Source organism: Amaranthus tricolor, chromosome 5 (genome assembly GCF_026212465.1).
Source record: "Amaranthus tricolor cultivar Red isolate AtriRed21 chromosome 5, ASM2621246v1, whole genome shotgun sequence".
In the NCBI taxonomy this organism is placed as follows: domain Eukaryota; kingdom Viridiplantae; phylum Streptophyta; class Magnoliopsida; order Caryophyllales; family Amaranthaceae; genus Amaranthus; species Amaranthus tricolor.
The window spans coordinates 16194100-16220165 of NC_080051.1; the positions used below are offsets into that span (position 1 = coordinate 16194100).

A 26066-nucleotide genomic window follows, 5' to 3' on the forward strand; every position below is an offset into this window, starting at 1 on the left:
AAAATCTTGTATGATATACCATATACATAGTGTCGCCAAATCTTTAATGCAAACACTACTTCTGCTAATTCCAAGTGGTGCACAAAATAATTTTTCTCATGTGACCTTAATTGACGCAATGCGTAAGCTATAACCCTTCCATTTTGCATTAATACACATCACATTCCTTCCTGCAATGCATCATTGTATATTTAAAATCCTTCTGAGCCTGACAATAAGGCTAAAACTGGTGCTTGAGTTGGTCTTTTCTTAATCTTCTTGAATGCTCGATCGCACTTATCACTGCATTGAAGTTTTTGACCATTCTTTGTCAGTGCGGTGAGTGGTACAGCTATTCTTGAGTAATTATCAACAAATTTCTAGTAATATCCAGCCAATCCCAAAAAACTTTGCATTTCGGTCACATTGGTTGGAATTGGCCATTCTTGAATAGCCTTAATCTTTTCAGGGTCAACTCTTACACCCTTTTCCGAAATAATATCCCCCAAGAATTTCGCTTCCCCCAACTAGAATTCACACTTACTTAATTTTGCATATAACTTATTTTTGCGCAAAATTTCCAACACCATCTTTAAATGTTTAGCATGCTCCACTTCATCTTTACTATAAATCAAGATATCATCAATAAAGACTACAATAAATTGGTCGAGGTATGATTTAAAATATCTCTGCACTAAATCGATAAAAGCTGCGGGTGCATTGGTCAATCCAAACGGCATACCATAAACTCAAAGTTGTCATACCTCGTTCGGAATGCAGTTTTTGGGATGTCTACCTCTGCTATTCGCATCTGATGATACCCGGACCTTAAGTCTATCTTAGAGAAAACACGTGCTCCCTAGAGTTGGTCAAATAAGTCATCAATACGTGGGAGCGAATATCGATTTCACACGGTGACTTTATTAAGTTCAAGATAATTGATACACAATCTCAAATACCCATCCTTCTTCTTGACGAAGAGCACAGGTGCTTCCCCGGAAGATACACTTGGTCTGATGAAGCCTTTTTTTCTGCAAATCTTCTAACAGGGTTTTGAGCTCGACCAATTCAGCTAGTGACATGCGATAGGGAGCTTTTGGATTGGGGTTGCTCCCGGTGTAAGATCTATATGAAAAATTACTATTCGAGTCGGGAGTATATTGAATAATTCATCAGGAAACGCATCAGGATAGTTGACTACTACAGGTATCTTCTGCAATTCCACCATTGTACCATTTTGTCCCCTTAATTCATTAAGCACACCAATTAAAGTCCCTCCCATCTTTGCATTATGAACAAATACTTCATTTTCCCAATTTGTTCTAAATTTTGTTATTCTCAAATAGCATTCAATTACTGCTCAATGGTTACTTAACCAATCCATTCCTAATATTGTGTGAACTTCAAAATATTCATTTGCAATTTCAATTGGGTATTTTCTTAGAATATGGTCACACAAAATAGTGCTACAGTTAGGTAAGCAAACTGATAAATGAAATGAAGTTGGTTTAGGTAAAGGTTTTATATTTGATTGAAAGGTTATGGAGATGAACAAGTGTGATGAACCAGAGTCAATTAAAACAAAAGCAGGAACACAATAAATATTAAAAGTTCCAGTCAGAAGCTCACCCGCAGATTCTGAACTTTTTAACTCTTCAAAATCTCCTAGTTCCTCTCCAGAATTGGAAAACACCTTTCCAGCAATTCTTCCCCGCTTTTGTCCCAAGTTCATTTGGGGGTTTGTCACATATCCCACAATCTAATTTTGAGGGTCTTGCCTCCCACCACTACTCTGTGGCTTATTTCTACAATCCCTAGCCATATGCCCTAACTGCTTACAAGTATAACATATTACCTTCCCTAACTGCTTATTCCAATCCAAGATTTTGCAGTATATTCAATTATGCTTTAGTTTCCTTACTTCAGTTGAAGGAATTCTAGCTCTAACTTACTTTGCAGTGATGGAGGATAAAATCTTTCTCTTAAGAGTTTCAGAAATGCCTCCTTAGTTAATTCAACTGTTGATGGTAAATCTTTTATTGTATTCTGCCACATTTCTACCAGCCCCTCAAAGTAGAAAGAAGCATATTTAACTCGGAGGTGTGCAGGGCATTCCACGATATCTAATAACTTTTCAATGTAAGCAATCCAATTTTCAAATTTAATTGGATCAATCTCCCCATCATACGATCGGGGTTTATATATGGCAAGCTGACTATAACATTTGTAGTTGTCTTCCTCCTTACTCTTTTTCTGTGTTTCCAGTAAGGAAAAAAGTTTTTCATTCACATTGAGGATTGCCTGCGTACTCACCTTTTGAAAACTTGTTACTTGTCTTGTCCATCTTCTGCCATACTCTGCAAATTTGATAAAACCCAATTCAATTAGGATTGTTATAAATCTTATGAAGTTACTTTATTCTCTATCCAATCACCTTCCCATCCTGCATTTAGAAATTCATATATTCCTAATTTATACAACTTATGTATTGTTAAACATATACTTTATATATTTATTTATTTATTTATTTATTTATTACTTTATTTTTTTGGTTAAAGAATTACATATACTTATTCAAGAATATGATTATCTTTAATATTTATTGTTATTTATTAATAATCATAACTAATAGTACATAAAACCCTACTTATGGTATTGTTTCTTAAGTCAGTTAATATTTTCATATGCTAAACTATTTTCTGACGTAGCATCAGTAGATGCCTCCAAAGGAGTGTATTCGGATCCTCCGCTGCTTGTGCAGTTGGTAGTCTCCACTTCTTCTTCTGCAAGATTATTTTGAGTATTGGATGGTCCTACTTTTGCACAAGTTTTTGAGCGCATCTCAAGGTTCTGACGTTTTGAAAATATTAGCGTTGGTGTATGTTGTTGTCCTAAATAATTATATTCGTATAGGATCGTCTTTCATCTCGCCTTCTCCTTGAACTTGGTTTTGACTTGTGTGTAGAGATTTCTTGTGATTGAAGTCGAACCTGGTCGTTACCTAATTGTCGTGTTGTAATTCTGTTTTCCATGTCTACCCAATAGGAATGATCGGGTCCTAGAATTTCCGTAACTATAACTCTCGTGGTTTGATCTCTCTCGTCAAGAACTTCGCCTAGAGTAACGTTCCACCATATCGATTTCTTGTCGATGTTGTCCATCTATCTTTGGTCCATCCATTGATAATGTACATAATGGCTTAGCAGTCCGCAATATACTTTGTAGAATTTGTTCCATATAGGGAATTATCACGATAAGGTCTTTATGAACGCATACGACTGCACACTTGGCTGTAAATATACATTCTGATCGCAGGTACCATATCGTTATATGTATCTATATAATCCAGAGTAGACCTAGCAACATGTTTGGCAAATCTCCAATCCGAGCAGTAATATAATTGTCTATCGGATTCCGTAGGAATTGGAGAATTCTGACTCTGTGAATCCGTCTATAATTCCCACCACCGGGTGACATCCACAAAATTATAAAACTACGAACCAAGAATTAAGAAATATCAATACCTGAGATAATGGGTATTGGGTAAATAGAATGTGTGAGGAAATCATTTGAATACTAAAGACTTGATTATAAAAAATTTATAATCAAGTATGAAGCAATGTTTAATAACAAAATATTAATAAAGAACTCAAGAAAGCGAATGTTGTTCTTGAGCCATAATTAAAAGATATGAACAAACAAGCTTAGTGATGAAATATGAGTAGTCACAAGCTGTCTTATGAAGAAATGTGAGTAATCATCAGGTGTGATTAAAAGATATAAACAAACATAGAGAATTACAAGAAAGCGATGGATTTCGTAAAAGATAAAATGAAAAGTCCAAGGTCGGTGTTGTAAGGGACGTAATAACTTTAATATGAATTATAGTTATCCGGGCTTTACTGGTTCATAGTTCTCCAGGCTTTCCCAGTGGAACTGAATGTGTCGGGCTTTCCCAGTTAATACATCAATCTATCAAAATCATCCATCAACCATCAAGGTGTTATTGTTTTGTTTATTTTTTTTAATTATAATAGGAGTGTTTAATTCAATTTTACATGTTGCCTAAAAAACATTTATCTGGATATGAAAAAAAGGAAAAAGAAAAAGCGTAATCCAGAGTCTATTAAGTCACACCAAGATGCTATTCACAAATTTATACAATGTTAATGACAATAATGAAAATTAATAGCCCAAATGAATCTAACACTACCCCATACGAGACTAATTTACCAAATAATCATAATAATGTGCCTAATAATGCTTTGTTTAATATACTAAATGATCATAATAATGTGACTAATGATGCTCCTATTAATATACCAAATGATTATAATTATGTGCCTAATGATGATCCGATTAATATACCAAATGATATGGCAAATAATGTTCCAATTAATCCACCAAATTTGTCTAATATTGTTGTTGATGATGATGTAGTTCAAATCAATTGTAATAATCATATTGATCATTTATGATGAAAAAGGACTTCCTTTGAACTTTTATGATCCATCAAATTAAACCTTATATTTCCTCTTGATAATAGCAATATGCATGTTTTCATATTCTTTTTCTAGAAAGTTAAGTAAGGGTGAAATTAATGATAGAAAAAAAATTTATTTATTCTAAAGCTAGTGATAAAGTATTTTGTTTTGTCGCAAGTTGTTCAAATCTACTAGTAATAAAAATTTGTTAGCAAATGATGGTTTACGTGATTAGAAGCATATTAGTGAAAGACTTAAACAACATGAAAATAGTATTAAGCATATGAATAACATGATTAGTTGGAATAAATTAAGAGTTAGGTTGTCTAAAAATGAAACAAGTGATAAAAACTTACAAGAAGCAATTAAAAAAGAGAGAGATCGTTGGAGGCAAGTTTTAATAAGAATATTTTCAGCAGTGAAATGTCTTCCTACTCTCAATTTGGCTTTTAGAGGATCCAATGAAAAACTCTATCAAGATAGTAATGGTAATTTCTTATGATTAATTGAAATGATTGTGGAATTCAATGTAGTTGTTTAAGATCATGTTAGACGCATAAAAAATAGAGAAATACATCTATTATCTTGGACATAAAATTCAAAATGAATTGATTTCTCTTTTAGCTCAAAGTGTGAAAAGGACTATAATAAGTACAATTAAAGAGTCAAAATATTTTCCATTATTCTTGATTGCACACGTGATATTTCTCATCAAGAACAAATGTGTCTTATAATACGATGTGTGAATATGTCAATAAGTAAAATACAAAGTCAAGAGTACTTTATAGAGTTTTTGGAGGTGAACGATACTTCAAGATTAGGACTATTTGTTGAATTACAAAATGAACTAAAATCTTTTAACCTCGATGTCGATGATATAAAAGGTCAAAGTTATGATAATGGTTCTAATATGAAAGGAAAACATCAAGGTGTACAGAAGCGTTTACATGAAAATAAACCCTAGAGCATTATATATGCCTTGTGCTTGTCATAGTTTAAATCTTGCTCTTTACGACGTGACACATTCTTGCTCATGAGCCATTTCATTCTTTGGAATTGTTTAACGCCTATATATACTATTTTCTAATTTTATAAAAAGATGGAAAATATGTCTCTATAATGTTTCTGAACTTACTCTTAAATGTTTATCTAATACTCGTTCGGAGAGTAGAATTATAAGTAGTAAAGCAGTTAGATTTCAAGCTCCCCAAATAAGAATAGTTTTGTCAATGCTTTATGATTCTTATGGTAATGATGTTAAAGATAGAGTGAAGCTGAGTCTTTGTATAATGATGCACTTGGAAGTTATGCGATTTTGCTTAGTATGGTTATTTGGTATGAAATATTGTTTGCTATAAATAAGATAAGTACGAACTTGCAATCTATCTCTATGTGTATTAACAGCTCTATAGAACAAATAAACGACATGTTGTCATATTTTATAAAGTTTAGGGATGAAGGGTTTATATCTTGCATAAATATTGCTAAAAGTATTGCGTTGGATATGGATGTTGAACTCACCCTTTCAATAAAGCGTCGTAAAATTAGTAAATAACATTTTGATGAAAATGATTTGGAGGATGAACCAAATCAATCACCTCAAGAATTTTTTAGAGTTGAGTACTTTTTCGTTGTTGTGGATATGAAAATTACATCTTTTATAAAAACGACATAAAATCCTTGGTGTATTCTATTTTTACTAAGCCTTTTTTAGGTTTTAAACACCTTTATGATTAGAGTAAAATCTATAGATTTAAAAGTGATTTATAAATATTTACTTTGTACTCTATTTGATTGCATGTTAGACTTGATATGAACGATCGCATATCTAGGATAAATTGTTTAATAGATCCTTCAGTATATTAACTTAGGGTTTATTGTTTGATAGAATCTTTTTTATCATGTTGTTAGAATGCAAAATACATAAAATCACCGTTTAGTTATGAAATCAATAACACTTAGGCTAGCTCCAACTTAATTTCGAATATTATCTTTAATTGTGTGAGTTCACTCAAATTTTAGCGTCAATTCCATGTAAAAATGTTAATTTTCTTTAGCAGATTCTCTAATTTTAATCTATAATGTTTTTCTGTTAATTATGTCAAATTTTGGAAGAATTTATGGAAATAATAAATCTATTTAGATTCATAACTTTCAAAGTCATTTTCATATTTTAATGTTTATAGCAACTAAATTTTATTAATTATTATAAACAAGGTACAACTTATAAGGCAAAAACCTTAACAATCGACCAAACAAAACCCAAAGCACATTTACTTAATTTTGAGCTGCATTATTAATATGTATACTTTCTAAGAAGGGTTTATCAAAACTTTTCAAAATAAGCAAATTAAAATTACACCAAAATTGATTAAAAGAAGAAAGTTTATCCAAAGTTTTAGTAACAATTCTAAACATGGCATTTCTTGCTGCTGCAACAAACATTTGAATGGACCTTTTTCCACCTTTGTAAGCAAACCTCATAGATGAGTTTTACTATGTGTCCTTAGGTAGCAAAGGCTACGCATGGTTTTTAAAAAAAAATAATATTCTTTTTTAAAAAAAATTATTCACATATCACTGTTATCACTTTAACTTTATCCTCATAGCTTGACTAACTTATCCCAAAAAAAATACTGACCGACAAAACCATATTAATTTTAGAAAAAATTACTAAAAATAATTTAATTTTTTATTAATTTCTCTATAATAATCGTTATTTTTAATTAATTATAAATAATCTAACTTTTAAAAGGTGTTTACTGGTAGTAAACTAATGTAACTTGTAACCTGTATTACTGGTCATTTGCCAAAACAAAGAAAAAAAAATAAATACAAAATTTTAAAAATATTAAAAATTAAAGATAACAGTCGGCCAGCGACCAGAGCTCCAAACATCCAAACCTACCCCTCCCCCTTCCCTCAGCCACTGTCAGCCCCTTCTCGGCCTCTGTCTGTCCAACTTCATTTTCTACCCATGAACCCTCCTCTTTTCCCTTTTCTGGTAACAATATCATTTTGATTTCCGAAAAATTTTCCCAAATTCTGTTTCTTTTCATTAATTGATGAGAATTTCTAGGTTTTTTAGGGTAGAAAAAAAATAATTATATGCTAAGATACAACAATGAGGTTTTTTAAAAATTTTCCCAAATTCTCTTTTTATCCTTTATTTGGTAAGTATATTTTTATAAAACATTTTTTTTCTATAATTTTGTTTCTTAATAATATATTTTATTGAATATCCATGTGGTCAAGGTACTTAATGTACGAAATGTATCAGCATTCCATTATGGTGATCAATTAAAACAATTGTTTTCAATTTATGGAGGAGTTGAAGAGTATGTTTCTTTTAACTTATCAATAATTAATGGGTTTCAATATAATGCTTTATTGAGCTGTGATTCTAATGTAGAGTTCTAGTACTGTTAATTTTTTAACAAGTGAAAAACTAAAATCTTTTTAAAACCTAATTATTAGCGTAAAAAAAAACAAGTAAATATTGTGATGAGAAAATATACCTTCATAGCGTGAATCCAATAGCAAAAATTATAACCCGAGACAAGAATCGCAAATAAAGTTCCTCTAGTGTAGTTCACCCACAACGTCTTGCGAGACCTCATATACTAGTACAATGTTTAAGAACAATTCTGAAACTAATTTTGTGTGCATACTTTGCTAGCTCTTAATATATTACTTGATACGGTGACAATTCCGTTCAATGGAAAAATTAGTTAAAATAAATCTCTAAAATGCCTTTTTAAAAGAAAGCCATAACACCTATCACCTTCCCGCTTAAATGCTATACAAATACCCATTAAGGGTCGGTTTCAATTAGGAGAATAGCTAATTAATAATTAGCTTCAATGGGTATTTGAACAATCTTATAAAACATTAAAGTCCATTTGTTAAAAGACATAAAATGCTAGGAAGTTACATATTTATTTATTTACTTAATTTAACCATTATATTAAATAGTGAAATTATGAATAATATATAGTTCAACTAGATTGATCACATGAACCTAGACTAATGTGGGTCCAAACAAACAAAATGATCTCACACGTTGATACAATGTGACTTAATAGATTTAGCGACAATAAGCTCGTACCATTATTAAATAACGGTTCACTGACGTTTATTGGTCTCTGGTAAAACATAAATATTACTCAATGTCCACTAAATTAACATTTCATTGTATACTCACTTAATTACGTTTAACGACTTATAAAATATTCGCTTTGAATTATTAAACATTTCTAACATCTACAACTAATGTGAATTGCTTTGTAAGAATGGGAGAGTCGAAGGGAGTGAGTTAGAGGAGAGGAGTGGGGTGCAGTGGTGGTGTTGTGGTCATCAGTATAAGGTGAATCGCGTTGCGATGCCGCTGGGATAAAGGTGAGCGACAATGGTGTTTTACTTTTCATTTTTTTTTTTATTTTACTTTGAGTTTTTAATATTTGTACTTTTAATATTATTTTTTTATTTTACTTTGAGTTTTTAATATTTGTACTTTTAATATTATTTTTTTATTTTACTTTGAGTTTTTAATATTTGTACTTTTAATATTATTTTTAATTTTTTTTTACATGAGTTAATAAAAACTGGTTAATATTTGAGCAATAACATTCTTGCATAAGTGGCTATAGAGTTAAGATTATCCAACGTTAATCAAAAGTTAAGTTTATTGTAGAAAAATTAGTGAAAAGTCGGAATATTCAGGGTAATTTTTTCTTAATTTTAACCTTAAAAGTATTAGTTTCAATTTAAAGTAAACTATAAATAGATCAATTAAAATAAAAAAATTCAACTTTAACCTAAAAGTAATTAATTTTGATATTAAAGTGATCAATTTCTACTTACAAATTTATAACCGTAAATGAACCAATTATTTTAAAGTCTTTAATATCAATATTAAAGTGATCAATTCAGACCTAAAGTGATAAATTATATATAAGTAATCAATTAAATAATCAGTTATAACTTTCAAAAGAAATCAATAAAAAATTTCAGTTTTGAGCTAAAAGTGATCAATTTTGACATTAAAGTGATTAATTTCTATAACCTAAAGTGATTAATTTTGACATTAATTTCAGTTATAACTTACAAATATATAACCTTGAATGGATTAATTATTTTAAATTCTTCAATTTTTATGTGATCAATTCAGATCTTAAAGTGATAAGTCATATATAAAGTGATCAATTATATGATCAATTATAATTAATAAAAAATTATTTTTAACATTAAAGGTATCAAGTATGGCTTAAAATGATCAATTAATGATTGAGTATCGTAAAAATATATAATTAGGCCAATTAGGCTATTGGTTTCAATATGAGACGGTCGCTCGCAAGACTTGCTGATACTCTTAGAGTGTGTTAAGATTGAATGAAATGAAGGGAAGAAAGGGAAGGAATTTGGAGGGATTAGGGATCCCTTGTTTAAATAAGAAAATGGGAGGGACGAGATTTAAAGCGATTGAATGAATGTTTTCTTTTTTGTTAAGGTATTAATATTTCTAAAGTTAAAAAGATTTGAAAGGAAAGCTCTTATATCACCTAATTTCTCTTCTCGTTTCTTCCTTCCCTTCCCTCCTAAGCAAACAAAAGCTTCTTTCCTTTTATTTCTCTTCCTTCCCTTTTCCTTCCTTTTCCTTTCTTTCATTTCTTTTCTTTCCAGAGTTGCTATCCAAACATAGTATTAGCTAGTATTCTTTTTCCTACACAATTTAGCAACTCTCAGCACTTCCAAATACTTTATCTATTCTATTTTATCCACTACATATGGATTTTGCACTACACAATTGATATTTTTGTATTAAAAGGACTATTATAACTTCTAAACGTTACTGAGGTATGAAATATATATATATATATATATATATATATATATATATATATATATATATATATATATATATATGTATATATATAACAAGTAATTTATAACAACTAAATAAAGAAAATTTAGTGAGTATTTGGTAGAGTGTTCTCAACACTAAATCTCTCACTTATTTTGGATTATTGCACTCTAATATTATATTAGGATAACAAATTAAAAGTGAAAAGAAAATAAGAGAAAAAAATACTCATGCCATTATTTAAAAGAATAAATCGGACAAGTTGAAAATTGAAGTTATTAGTTTCAAATTAATAATTTTATATTTAGAAAAAACATTAAATTCAAGAACTTAATTGATGTTGTCTTTATTAAATCCGTAAATTGATTTATTTAGTTTTCTTGATTCTTGAGCTTTTATTGTCTTAGGTGGTGGATCACTTTTTCTGAAAATTTTTAAACCTAAAAGTTTGCTTGATGAACTTGCTAACTTTATCCTGTGATGAATTGTAAGTATTGAAATGTTGTATTGCATGATATAATTTTCCTGTTTTTGGATTTCAATTATAACCTTAAGGTTATATGTAATGAGCTTAAAGTGATTTCTTATAACCTTAAAAATAATAATGACTTATAATCTTTAATTAATGATTTATATTATTAAAGTTGTTTCGGTAATGAAACGAGGAAGTGCAAAAGACACTTAAAATACCTGGAGATAGGTGTAATCGGATACAACTATCAATATGCTGAAAGTGTTTATGATCCTTCCGTTGATGAGACCTCAAATCCTGCAATACAACGTTAGCCTTGTCCGGCGGGTGATTTCCCGGAAAACCCCTCCGACGCTCAAGTCAGATCGGGAGACAGAAAGTAATGAATATATGATAATGAATGAATACAAGATTAACGGATTGTAGGATGAGTTCAGATCAATTGAAGGAATATTTGATTCAGTATAGATTGTACGTAGGAGGGTGAATATTTATTGTGGTGTAACGATAGCAATATAAAAGCTTAGTCCCGTGCAAATGATGTACGCGACATGTATTTATCATGGTAGAATGGAGGTTAAATGGTGAATAAATGTGGGAATCATGGGGATGATGGGTGAGTGGTAGATTATGGTGAGTAATGGGTAGTTATTTTAAGAAGTTATTGGACCGAGTTGGGTGGTTAGGGTTTGACTAAATAAATTACGGGTTTATTTATTTGACCCCATAACATTAGCCCCACGCATGAAGCGTGATAGATGAGGGAATTTAATGTAGCGAGGGTATCAGTCTTTATGCGGAAAAAATCATACCTGTGATGCAGATCAAGTAAATATTCGGAAGAAACCATGCAATAAGGTCCGAATAAGGTAAACTTCGAATTCTTGCCTCGATGGGCCCATGATAGTGGAAGCCCCATGAATTATAAATATTTGGCCTTTGGGCCACTTTTGATGATTCGACTTTTAGAGCCTGATATGATGATTCGGCATTTGAGCCTGACATGATGATTCGACATTTGAGCTTGATATGATGATATGGCCTGGCAGTCAAACACCTGTGACTTAGATAAGGAATCATACTAGATGAATCCTTAGAAAGCATTGATGAATATTCGGATCAGACATAAGTCTGCATTTAAGGAATATTTGGATCGGACGTAGGTCCGCATTGCCCAGCCGTCAATCATCCGGGACTTAGATAAGGAATCAAACTAGGTGAATCCTTCGAAAACATTGATGAATATACTGATCGGACATAGGTCCGTTTAATAAGTGATCGAGTTATCAAGCTAGGTGATACTCGCTATGAATACATTGACAAATAACACCCAAAATCACTCGTTTTGGGGCTTAATAAGAGTCCGAGTTACCAAGCTAGGTGACACTCGCAATGATTTCGCTTTCAAACTAGGTGAAAGTTTGATAATTAAGATAAATACTTGGAAAATATCGCCCAAAATTAATCATTTTGGGACTTCAATAATAATTTGACTTTCAAACTAGGTGAAAGCTTAGATGATTCCATAATATGACGAATAATGCCCACATGTTGGGACATTAATAATAATATGACTTCAAAGTAGGCGAAAGCTCAGATGACTTTATACACTCATCATTGAAAACCACATATAAGTAAGACCCAGTATATTAAGAATAATAATGGTGAAGTATTGAATTCCCATGCAGAAATAATATAATATTCTTCCAATGAGTCAATATCATACTTCATCACTTTTCATGTTGACCCATGAATATAACAAATATAAAACACCCGATATGTGTTGATAAATAAAAGCAAGAGTAACTGTATGATCATCATCAGATTAATATATTATATTCTTCACTTGGCAATACTAATCAAAGATTTGCATCCTTTATGTAGCATTTCATTAGAAGGCGAGGATGATGATTTTTCTCCATGCATCGAGTCACCTCAGATTGAACCACCGTCGGATCATATTCGGATTCAGCCAATACATTGAATTGGGAAATATTTGGAGTAATTTTTTCAGATTGAAATCACGTAGCTGAAGCTAGTTCGGAAACGTTCTACGGGTCATCTAATCATTTAGATAGTGCATCAAACCGAACTTCAACAATGAGGCTGAATTTTTTGGTCAGTTGAAGTTGGTTTGGAAACGTTCTATGGATCTAATAACCCTTTAGAAGGTGCATCAAACCAAATTTGGGTCCGACTTTATGATAATACGTCATGACAATTACTCAACTGGGTCTTCGATGATTCGGATGTAGCATAACTCGGCTACTTTCAATACTTAGACAATTTTGCGAAATTATTGGAGGCCCTTGGGGGGGGGGGGGGGGGGGGGTCCGATTTTTTAATATTTCGGACAAATTGATGATACGGCAAAAGACAAAACTTGTATAATAACCTTAGACAAGAGAATCCGGCTATTCGATGGTACAGAATGACTCATCGCATCCGAATCGCTTATGATATATAGCTTATTAATTAGACGGTCACATAGCTGGAGTTGACAAAAAATGGTGAAATTAAAGAGCTGGATATAATATATCACATAATTAGACGGTCACACACGAGTGGGAACCTTCTTTTCCTCATAGCAAAATGATCTTCAAATTAAATCTTCATCATTAACAAATAATTTTCGAATCCCCAAAAATAATGGGTGCCGAGAAAAATTAAGGAAATATTCACATACGGCACAGTAAAGATAAGATGATGGTCCTTTAGACCGAAACCACTTAGTTTAAGCTAGTTTGGAAACGTTCTATGGGTCATCTAATCCTTTAGAATGTGCATCAAACCGAACTTCAACATTAGGACTGAAATTTTTAGTCGATTGAAGTTGGTTTGGAAACGTTATACGGATCTAATAACCCTTTAGAAGGTGCATCAAACTGAACTCAACATTGAAACGGTATACATTGATAAATAAGAGCAATAAGATCCAACTTTATATCCTTGAATAATGACAAACACTTGAAATGATTTGGCCCAAATATTCTCGATCAAGTTTTTCTCCCAAAAGTGAAGAGTTAATAGTATCTAAAAACAGAGAAAAAAAAAATGTTTTCTTTTTTTGCTTGTTACATTCCTCATCATAAAATAAAAACCGTGCGGAAAAACGGTTATTAAAGCAGGACCAGATTTCTGGAAGACCGGACCGGGTCCGTATGTTGAGAGTTTCCAGAAAGCAGAAATCGCAGGACCCGACCGGGTTTAGGCAAGACCGGACCGGGTCCGTAAGCTGAAAGGAAATCTGATGATTTGGTTTGTTGAGTGGTGATAGCCGAATGAATTTGGTGATATACAAAATATAATCATGATTGGAAAGTACATGTTAATGGGAATTAATTACTGATAGGAATTAATAATTGCATCCAATTCTCAGTATAAAAGAAGTTGGATTAAGCTTCTTCTCTATTGGATTGTTAACTCAATTGATTGAGTTGAATATGAATCCTGATCTTGCAATGAAAAATCTAATAACTTTCAGCCCTAATAATGTTACTATGAATATAAAGAATAATAGCTGAACTTTAATAAAGTTTTAATGTATATTAAAAATGTAATAATACCCCAAGACGGTTATTTCACTTCATTAGCTTGTGATGCAAGAAGATTTCAAAGGACGATCCAAATATTAATTTGGACGTTTTTTTTTTATAGATCCAACCAGCAAAAGATATAGCAAATACTCCCAAACATTACTCCATTACAGTTCCTGACTTATACCCACTAAAGAAAAAATGATGAGATAGTTATACGCCATAAAATTGGGTATCTGCGGAGTTGTTCGGAAAAGGCGGCAGTGAGGTTTCGTGCTAGCATGTCCAGATCACGGCGAGTCACGGCTTGATTGTTAGCGTGACCCGCTGAAGTGTCTGTATCTGTGCTATGCACGGTAGCGGTTTGTGTTGGATTTCTTTTGGAAGCCATGACTTTTCGTTCAGTCCCCACAGACGGCGCCAAACTGTTTCGGTAATGAAACGAGGAAGTGCAAAAGACACTTAAAATACCTGGAGATAGGTGTAATCGGATACAACTATCAATATGCTGAAAGTGTTTATGATCCTTCCGTTGATGAGACCTCAAATCCTGCAATACAACGTTAGCCTTGTCCGGGGGGTGATTTCCCGGAAAACCCTTCCGACGCTCAAGTCAGATCGGGAGACAGAAAGTAATGAATATATGATAATGAATGAATACAAGATTAACGGATTGTAGGATGAGTTCAGATCAATTGAAGGAATATTTGATTCAGTATAGATTGTACGTAGGAGGGTGAATATTTATTGTGATGTAACGATAGCAATATAAAAGCTTAATCCCGTACAAATGATGTACGCGACATGTATTTATCATGGTAGAATGGAGGTTAAATGGTGAATAAATGTGGGAATCATGGGGATGATGGGTGAGTGGTAGATTATGGTGAGTAATAGGTAGTTATTTTAAGAAGTTATTGGACCGAGTTGGGTGGTTAGGGTTTGACTAAATAAATTACGGGTTTATTTATTTGATCCCATAACAAAAGTGATTACCTACTACTTATAAGTTTATATGTAATGAGTTTAAAGGGATCACTTATAGCTTTAGTGAAATAATTTATAACCTTAAAGTGATGACTTCAGATACTGCTTATAAGGTATTCATTTTAAATTTGTATGTGATGATCTTAACTCATAACCTTAAAATAATGACTAATATTGTTAAAATGATTAGCTATTGTTTATAAGCACTCATTTTAAGGTTGTATTTAAAAACCTTATAATGATTACTTATAGCCTTAATAACCTGTGATGACTCAGATTGTAAAAGTAATCACCTACTTCTAATAAATATTAATTTTAAGGTTTTATACAATGGCCTTAAATAATTACTATTGCCTTAATTTTAAGGTTTTATATTGTTAAAGTGATTAGTTACTGCTTAAAATTATTTATTATCATAACTCAAATAGTTAATTTTTAAGGTATGAGCTAATCTGATCAATCAAAACTACTCTGTTTTGCATAAAAGTATTTGATAAACTAAAATACTTTATATCAAACTTAAACTTGAACTAGTCACTATTCTAAATAAAAGACAAAGGATTATATCTAAGTGAAAATTCTTTTTAGATAACAAAAATGAATACAGTAAGCAACTATAACCTTGTAAATTGTAATTCAATTTTAACATTTAATTTTCAAAATTTAAACACAATAAAAAAATAATAACAATTTAAATTTCAGACACAAATAGATAGCATACCATCCCAATAAAAAACAAATTCACGTAACAATCAACAACAAAGAAAAAAAAAGCTGAAGCCATCAACAAAAAAAAAGGAAATTATAAAAAAAATAGTAACTTGCACTTAACAATCTTCTTGACAACAACAGGATCTTCATTACCATCGTCGAAATGCAGAAGCCATGAAGAACAAATCAATGGGAGATCAGAAAGAAATGTTGAAGAGATTGAGAGTGAACTCCTATATAGATTTGAAGATTATAAATACAGATGACGAAGACAAATTGATGAAGAAATGTAGAAGTAAAAGCTGAATAATGAAACAGATTGTTCGCTTATCTTGAAGAATGAGAGGGGTATTAGATCTCCAAGGGTTTAGAACATCACTTTGGCCAGCCCTTACGGTGAAATATCAGCACAGCTTTGTTGATTCAAATGTATAGCCCTAAATACTAAAAATGTACGAATTTCCTAAAATGCAAAACAGAACTTTTATTCGTAGGTTCCCTAACCTAGTCCCGTTACCTATAGATCTTAAGTAGACAAAGAATAAGTGTAATGGCTTCCATTAGCTGTACAAACTTTGATTTTTCCTATACCACCTATGCACGCTCTCAATTCTGCCCAACAATTCTCCTTTCTGCAAACAAAAGGAAAGCACTTGTCAGTTTGAGATCGTAAGAATGAAGAAAGCACACGAATTTTAGAGCTTGTGCATTTTGCTATCAACTTGTACTAGACTTGGTAATACTCGGTCTCAATGGAGATAAACTAAAAATTCGTAATCAATTACTGTGATTTGTAATCACTATAAAATAGACAAAACAAATACTAATAAAGTAAATAAAATAAAAAAAGATAAATTAAAATCCTAAAAATCTTAACATATCAAATTCATCCCCATAAGGGTGATTTGTCAATATTACAAATTATCGTAAATCATGATAGGCAAGCCTGCAGCATTTGGGAAAATATGCCGAACCACAACAGGCCTAACCCTATATTATGCCTATTTAACATTTTTTGTAATTATTTATTTAAACGTAAATTTTTCAAAAACCTAAATATAGCATAAAGCATTACTCGTTAAACTAATAAAAAGTCAAAAATAAAAATAATAATAATAGAAAAGGTTGATTGAGTAAAAAAATAGAAAAAAGTGATAATAAATAAAATAATCAAACAGGTAAAGCAATGGATGCAAATTCTGCGTAGAATCCAAAAACGTAAACGGAGACTATAATTTGTACCTCCTGTAGCAATAAGCTTTTCAACTCTTGAAACAATATGTTTCCCATAAGTGTATTTCTTCAACACATTCAAAGAAGCAACACATCGTGACACGATGCACTTCATCTGCTGATCACTGCAAACATCTAACGCCTTCTGTACAACATAATTTGCGAATTGGTCCTTCATCATCACCTAAAATAGCAAGGAAAGACAATAATAACAAAACTTATAGCAACATTGTGGCAAAGTTCATGTTGAGGAAAATGTATCCTTCTTTTATATAAGAAAATGCAATCAATTTGCAAACAAAATAATTGTGTACATGCACAATAAACAAAGATTCAAAAGTGAGGAACAATGCATGTAATGACTAGTTTCTTTAGACTAAGAACAAATCAAACATGATAAGCCCAGATGTTCACTACGCCTTATAGCAAAACAATTTAGTTATAGAGCCTGAAACAGACGTTAATAGTCTAATTGCACTCTTACACTTTGTTTGGATTGAAGGTATTGGAAGAAAAGAAAAGGAACGAATGTGGAGGGATACAATTTCCTTTTTTATGCTAAAAATTTGGAGGGAATGTAATTTGAAGCAATTAGTTCCCTTGAATTTATTAATGATCAAATCTCCTTAGAAGTGAAACGATAGAAAGAAATAAGATTTTCTCTTCCTCTTCCTTTCCCTCTTAAACAAGGTAGGCTTTTTTTTTTTTTATCATTATCAATAGCTTTCCTTCCTTTCCCTTCTCTTGTTTTCCTTTCCCTTTAGTTAACATGCCATCCGATAGAGGAGTGAAGAAGAATATAGAGATCAAATATCCGACCCAAAATTGACCAAATCTCAACCAAAAATTAACTGATCTATACATAACCAAAAATTTTAAACCAAAAAAACCGATTAAAAGCGGGTTAAACATCACAATAACTCAAACAGACAAGCCTAACTATTTGACTGGTTTTCCTAATTTTTTAAAATTTAATTTTCATGTTCACATTTTTAGTTTAGACTCACTATTCTTCTAGTTAATTTTTGTATTTTGAGTCAAACTTTCTTGTTAGATTTACATAGAGTTTCTGCCAAATTATATAGTACCTACACTATATTTTCCTTTGAAATTTATTTACTTATAAATTACAAGGTTTCCTTTATTACATTATACTCCCTTCTAGGGATGAGTGTGGGTCGGATCTGGGTTGGGTCCAACTAGATCCAGATTCAGACCCTAAATTTTTTATTGGACCCAGATCCGGACCCAAATCCGTAGGGTCTGAAAATTTTAAACCCAGACTCAGATCCTTAGGGTCTGACGGGTTTAGGGTCTGGATCTGGGTCCAAAACAATTTTATTTTATTTTCCTTAAAATTTTTTAAAATTATATTATGAAGTACAATTTCGACCATTCGCATGGAATTAATTAAACGTTTCGATTAACGAGAATCTTCTAATACTTTATACTAATTGAAAGAATAAATGTATGAAGTTTTCCAACATTCAAGTTCTTATAGCGAAATATTTATAAAGTCTTTAAATTTTTGAGCATAGATACAACAACCACATTTTAAATTACATGAACCAACAAAGTTCAAAATTACGTATTGTTTAGAAATGACAAAATTTCAAATCAAATAATTCAATACACATGATAGCTAATATATAATTTTTTTAAAAAGATGTAAATGGATTCATGGGTCGGATCTGGGTCTCAAACGTGTAGACCCAGACCCTAAGGTTATGGACTCAAATCCGACCCGGATACATAGGGTTCAAAAATAGGTGGACACAGACCCTTAAAATTAGGGTCGGGTCGGGTCCAGAAGGGTCCAAGACCCATGCCCATCCCTACTCCCTCCTATTCATCTTAGATTTTCTGTTTACTTTTTGAGACACTATTTTTATATCACTTTTTAACTGTTATTTTATTATTGATTTATAAGTTAAAACATAGTCATGTGGGATCTTATTTGATTCGTTTTAATGTAAAGTTTATTAATATCAACTTTTTATAATTTTTAATTATGCATAATTACATATATTAAGGATTAAATAAGCGCATAAGATAAAGTTCATAAAGTAAATGAAACACTTATAATGAAGAGGAGAGAGTATATTTCTATCCCCCCACTAAAAAAAATATAGCCCAAGGAAAATTCTAACATATCTGGTGCTCAACGAAATGGTTTAAGGTAGCACTACATAAAACAAATTGAATGATATAACAGATTTAACAAACCTGAAGAGGATCATAATCTTCGGTGTAGACAAGCATCTCATTTACCAGAATTTCCCGTTCTTCTGCATTGCCATAATAGAGACATTTCTCAACAACATTGGATGCGTACTTCTGCTGACTCATTTCAACTATCTCTCTGGCCAATTCCTTGATAACTGCTGACCGTTCATGTGGCTTTCCATGTTCTATTACATGCTGCTCAAAAGAGGTTAGATGACATTCACCATATTAGAGAAGTTATACATTCAAGGTCTATATAATTTTACGAAGCTTTTCACTTTGGGTCTTCTCTTTGATTTTGTAACATTCACTACTAATATCATCCCAGGCTAATTCTCTTTGTTCATCTTATCTATACATTTCTTCCATTTACTTTAGAATTAAGACCTTATAACTTCGGGACCATATCTTGATAAGACCTAAATTTTTGACTTTAAACTAATCCATTTTTTTGAGTTATTATATAAGTAAACCCTTGGCTATATAAAAATGCGTCTAGGCGTAAGACGCACCAAGGACGAAATTTTTTTTAACATTCACCAGGTGCATCTAGGGTCTTTAAAGGGTTTAAAAAAAGAATCTCTTTAACTTGTCAAATTTGAATATATCTGAGCTTATTGCGAAACTTTCTTTAAGGAAAAAAGTGTAAGGACGAATTCTTAAATCTGACATTTGAGTTATTACATTATAAAAGTATGCTTCACTGAATATGCATGCCATAAAAAATTTCAAGATCTGGTTCAATTCTGGTTGATGTTCTTTTTTTTTTTTTTTTGAAACATGTTGAGATATTACTTTGTATCACTTTATTTGACTTATGTCCAAGTAGTGTATCAAAAATCAAAATACTTTATCTTTCCTATTGATGAACTGACCTTTCCTGATGTTACTTTCTGCTTGTTTGTATAATATAATTGGATGCTACTTTTAAGTATATGAAGTATATGAAATGAAAAGGGGCAGACTATTTAATAATAATAACCCAGACCCGTTAATTATCTTTTGGATTCAGATCCGACCCCGATTTAATGGATCTCGAAAAATAAGACCCATACCCTAAAAAAAAAGGCGCGTTCGGGGTGGATCTAACAGGGTCCTGGACCCATGATTATAACTATTTAGAGTTAATGAATTTGAAACTGGTAATAATTAAATACTCCAAATACAAATAAGATTAATGATAACAACATACCTGAACCACATAATTTCCATATAGATCTTGTGCCAACATGCTAACTGAAACCAGAATCTCTTCCATAACTTTGCGTTGCGTCCGTGGATCTTTACAGTGCACAAGAACCCTCTATCATGATAAAAAAAATATATATATTTAATATTGAAGTTATTAAAAACACTAAATCTAGCATGTACAATAAATAGAGCAGCCAGCAAATTAACCTGAATCACTCGACACCCGTATGGATGGGTTGAAAGAAGAGCAACTTGATCAAAAAATGATTCAACTATAAACTGAATATGCTTTTCTGGAACACATCTAATACATTTCTGGATAACATGGTTCCCATTTTGATCATGCACACATTGCATTATATAACCATCAAGCTCCTGAATTATTTTAATCTTCTGATCCAAATCAGCTATTTCAATAGCCTGTCCACCCAAAACATTGGAAAACAAAAAATCATTGTAGTCCTTCACCATTGTTGAAAATTCTGCACAGGGAGTGGAACAAGAAAAAGAGAAACTTTGGAAAGCAACAGCTTCTCGAACTTTATATTTAAGTGAATTAGGGTTTAAAGTTTTATTTCTTTTTCAAACATACAATATTAGGATAATCACCCAACCCGACGAGGAGGCACACGGGACGTGCACAAGGTCGTAAATCACATCGAGGCGCACAAGACGCAAAACACATGGAGATGCACCGAGACATCTGCCACTTGTTGTGGGCTTTGCATCACCTAGTTCATAATTCATTGATCTTACGTGTAGTGGGCTTTGCATCAAAATCTTATAGAAAGATGAAAAAAAATTGAAGAAAAAGAGTAAAACTCTTATTACGTGCCGTGTAAAAAGAGTGAAAGTACTTTGAATATGTGCTGTGTAAAAAGAGTGAAGGTACTTTAAATATTCTTATACTACCTCCTATTCGGCCTAAATGTCTCATTTGATTTTTAGCACTATTCACTTATCACTTTTAATTTGTATTTTACTCTTAATCTATAAGTTAAAACATAGTCATATAGGATCTTGTTTGATTCGTCTCAATACAAAGATTATTAATATCAACTTTTTATAATTTTTAATTAAGAATAATTTAAGATATTAAAAGAAAAAATGTGAAAAGTCAAATGGGATAATTAGGATGAATAGGAGAGAATATTATATTAAAACTGTAGTTGACAAGATGTAATATTCCCCTTATATTTATTATTAACTTCCTATTATTATTATTATTATACATATTCAATCGTAAATATCTTAAATTGTGTTTAGTTAAAAATTATAAAATTTTGATTTTAATAAAATTCATATTGAAATAAATCAAATATAGAACAATAATAAAATGCACGAAGCATCTACCTAAAAATCAAACCAAACAACCTAAGCGAATAAACAACATATATGTCAACTAGCGAATCGCGAATCCGAATCCGTACAACGAATCAAATCGAATCGCTAATCGTGTGACATTGGAAGGGACATAATCAGTAAAGACGAATATAGAGATCATGGCAGAAAGTCAAGTATACCTTCTGGATAACACGGCAACCATATGTTGTCTGGCTAAGGGCCAACACACGACCATAAAGCATGCTAGCAAGTTCTCTTCTTTGAGTATCCATTCCATGCTCCAAAATCTGATCAAAGTAACAACAAATTATATATATTGATACAGCTAAATAGTGCTTACTTATATATATCATTAATAATCACTTTACAAGTTTCATAAAACAAATATGGCATTAAAATAGCTGTCATTACCTTCTGAATCACATAATTCCCAAACACATTATTCATTAGCTCAAGAGCATGAGGCACAATTTCTGCATAAACCATAATTTTCTCTTCGGTTGAAGCAGTTTCGAGTTTTTGCTGAATGAAACGGCTCCCAAATTGATCGGAACTGTTAGCATAAGACAATTGTTAGAAATCTGATTCAGAGACTAGAAACCAGAAGAAGACAATCAGTCACATACCTGAAATCAACAATATAGCCAGCAATTTCTGAAAGTTCAGAAAAGTTTTTCTTATTGATCTTAAACTCCTCCAACAAAGATGATCCAAAACTTTTCAATGAATAACGTGTACCAAGCTCGTTGTGCCTTATTGGATAACGTAGTCCAGCATGGGAATTTGGAGTTATATGACTTGTCAATGGACTTCTAGCATATTCCATGCCATTGCCAACCCCATATGCATGATAGCAATAGCAACCCTGATTAGAACAGCGTAATTCGTTACTCAAAAAAGCACTAGATCGTGATTTTTTTGGGGAGATCCCATATCCAGGGTGCGTCTTTTGAAATAGCTCCATATAATTATACTCAGGAATGGAGTCTATCAAACCAGTGACATGTGTAGCATTTCGTCTAAGATGTCGTAGATCCATTGCGTCTGCATGAGTAGGCTGTAAAGCATCTCCCGACATTTGATTTCCTAACCGGCCAGATATGGGAGAAGCTGTATAATTATTTCCAAAAGGCAAAGAACTAGCCGAAACTCTTGAATCGAGCCCATGGAGACCCATAGCTGAAGCAGCAGCAACATTTTCCTGCTGCGGAGACAAATTGAAGTATTCAAGCTGGCTTCCCATCATATATGGCGCAGGTGAATTCTGGGAAAATGAATTCAGAGAAAATCCATCAGACGATGAGCTGCTTCCTTCAACATGAGCATCATTAAAGAATAAACTGGATCCATTAATAGATGATGGAGACATTCCATTAGAATACGGAACACCATGGCTAAAACCAGATTTCGGACACTCAACCTGGGGGCTCCTCAGATCCGAGCCACCCATATTTCTTCTAGGCTTAAGAAAATAACTTGATTCTGATTTCATCATACATGGATATTGCTTAACAAAATCATGGCCACTTGGCATATTTAAGGCAAAGTTAACAACAGTGGAATTTTGTTGTTCAATCTGAGATGGAAAATGATTTTCATAGTCAACATTAAAGTTGGTCTGGAGATTCATGTCAGACATAGCAGCTACCAGATCAGAAGAGTCGTTCATTTCTGATGGGGTGCTTCTTGACAATGATGCACCCAATACAGAAGCATGCGTAAAGGAAGCAGGTGAGGCAACATTCTGAGAGGCCAAAGAACGCTGTATATATAAAGACATTATTGCTTCAGATGGACCTATTTTATCTGCGTTTTCATCAAAAGCGCTGTGGCTCGCAAGACAAGAGGTATGTCTTGGGGGAGGACCAGAACGACCTACGTCACTCTGTCATAATAAATTAACAAAAGCGTGAATTGATAACAAGAATTTCTATTAAGAAAAAGAAGAAACGAAGGAAATTCTCAAAGCTATAAGAGATATGAGTTTGCTTCGGAAGCACACAGATAAGTTCAACATTAAGAGTGAGCCAAAGATCATGAACATATTCAATTATCTATAAAAGAAAACTAAAACTGTAAATTAAAAAAGACTGATTCTCCACTTTCAATACTAAACTAATGCACCAATTCAAGTAAATTATAGTTGGAGGGCCACTTTGTTCATTAACAAAGAAAACCAGTATGGTGCAACTCTCATTTCTCACCTACAGTTCACAATCAAACCAGAGTGAATCCACATGTGTTGGGGCCCAAAAAACTTATTTTTATATATGTAACTATATTAAATTGAATTACATTTAGATTTAACTTGCATCTTTTGCTAAATAATACTTCCTCCTATTCAATGATTTAGAGACATTTCCCTTTTGCACCAAAAACTAAGAGGGGTGCGGAACCACTTAAAAGTGAGTGGAAAACGACATTGGTATTTATGAGTGTGTTTGGCAATTGGCTGTTGGCTTTTTTTAGTTGGCTTGTTTAATCAAATGTTGGTTGTTTTTATTGGCATTTAAGCTAGCTGAAAAAGCTAGCTGTTTGGAAAGATGTTTGGTAAATTTGAGTATTGGTTCTTGGCTGTTTATTAGAGAAAAAATTGGCCAACAAGCCAAAAGCCAACTAAAAAAGATAGTTGGAGCAGTTTTTCATTTTTGGCTTAAAAGCTAGCTTTTCAACTGTTTTAAAAGCCGTTTACCCAACATTTTTTTAGCTGTTTGACCAACCAACAAGTTAAAAGCCAAAAGCAAACCAAAAAGCTAAGCAACAAGCTAAGAATCAAACACCCCATGTGTTGTAGTAAAGATAAAAGGATAAAAAAAAATAAGAAAAAAAGATATGTCCCTGATTCAATGCATAGGAGGGAGTATGAGTTATTAGTGCTTTTTTTATAAATTAGTTTAAACATCAACAATAAAAATCAAAAAGTATATTATATTATTCATTATGCCTTAAGTTTTTAGAAACTCTCTTTATCTTTTGTTATGGGGCCCAAAAATGTACGAGACCAAAGGAGACAACTACAATGGTCGGAATGTACATAAAGCGTTCAAACAAGCTTTAAAGTATACACCGAAAAAACACAAGAATGTAGAAAATTAACCTAATCATGAAAAGTCATTTTAACTAGTCAACAACTACGAGAAATTCAACAAATTCAGTACAAAATACTTAAAAAAATATGCAATAAACAAGAATCAAACACAACACAAACAGCACCATGTTAAGACCTGAAAAGTTCCAGCAAGATCGTTCCGCAAATCAGCAAGCCTAAAACCCTGCAGCCCAGGTAATCCATCCTTAACCCAATCAACTGATCCCTGGACCTTCTCTGGCTCAGCCTCCGACACTTCTTTATTCGAACTAAACCACCTACCAGATCCATTCTCAACCTCACTCACTCTTCTATTATCCCCAATTCCCCCTAACACCGAGTTCGTACCGTGCCACCCTTGTACAGACCTACGATTTAAGCTAATGTCCGAATGATAATATGACAAATCACCAGGATCAGACCTAAGCTCTTGCTCAGACATTGCAGTATGGTGATTATTGTTATTGCTTGCAAATTCAGTAAAAGCATTAGGGTTCCCTAAAACCCCATCAACTGCACTCAACGATCCATCGATAGTCGGAGGGTCTGAGCCAATTCTATAATTATTAAGCTCACTCTCAATGTCACTGGGTGGCTCTTGCTGCCGCCTCCATTCAAGGGGCACCATTTCTAATTCATTCCTGAATGAACCCTCATTAATCCCGCAACTTATCGGCCACAATCCCATTTTAGTCATTATCACACTCAAGAATTAACAGCACACCCTCAAATTACACCAAATCCAAAAACCCTAATATAATATATCAAAATTCTAAGCTTTCAAATACCGTAATACTTCTATATCTTATCAAACCTTTAATTAAACAGCCCAAATGTAGCTTTAATTAAACTACCCAAATTCCCTAAACACTCAAATTCCTAAAAACAAATTACTATAAGTGATCAAGAATCTAAATTCAAAAACACCAATTAAGTTTTTATTCATAATTAA

At 32.3% G+C, this 26066-nt stretch overlaps 1 protein-coding gene and 1 pseudogene across 1 annotated transcript; one reads left to right on the top strand and one right to left on the bottom strand.

The window, feature by feature from the left end:
- Positions 1-3598: 3598 nt before the first annotated feature.
- Positions 3599-6018, top strand: LOC130813484 (uncharacterized; annotated as a pseudogene).
- Positions 6019-16041: 10023 nt separating this feature from the next.
- Positions 16042-25811, bottom strand: LOC130813486 (pumilio homolog 2-like). Its single transcript, XM_057679321.1, has 11 exons — positions 25251-25811; positions 24204-24230; positions 24027-24080; positions 22653-23911; positions 22438-22579; positions 22206-22313; positions 20890-21102; positions 20684-20794; positions 19492-19686; positions 17275-17449; positions 16042-16664 (listed from the first exon to the last, which is right to left on the bottom strand). Exons 1-11 carry the CDS (start codon positions 25809-25811, stop codon positions 16639-16641), a joined length of 2871 nt encoding a protein of 956 aa, XP_057535304.1. The 3' UTR covers positions 16042-16638.
- Between the last annotated feature and the right edge of the window lie 255 nt (positions 25812-26066).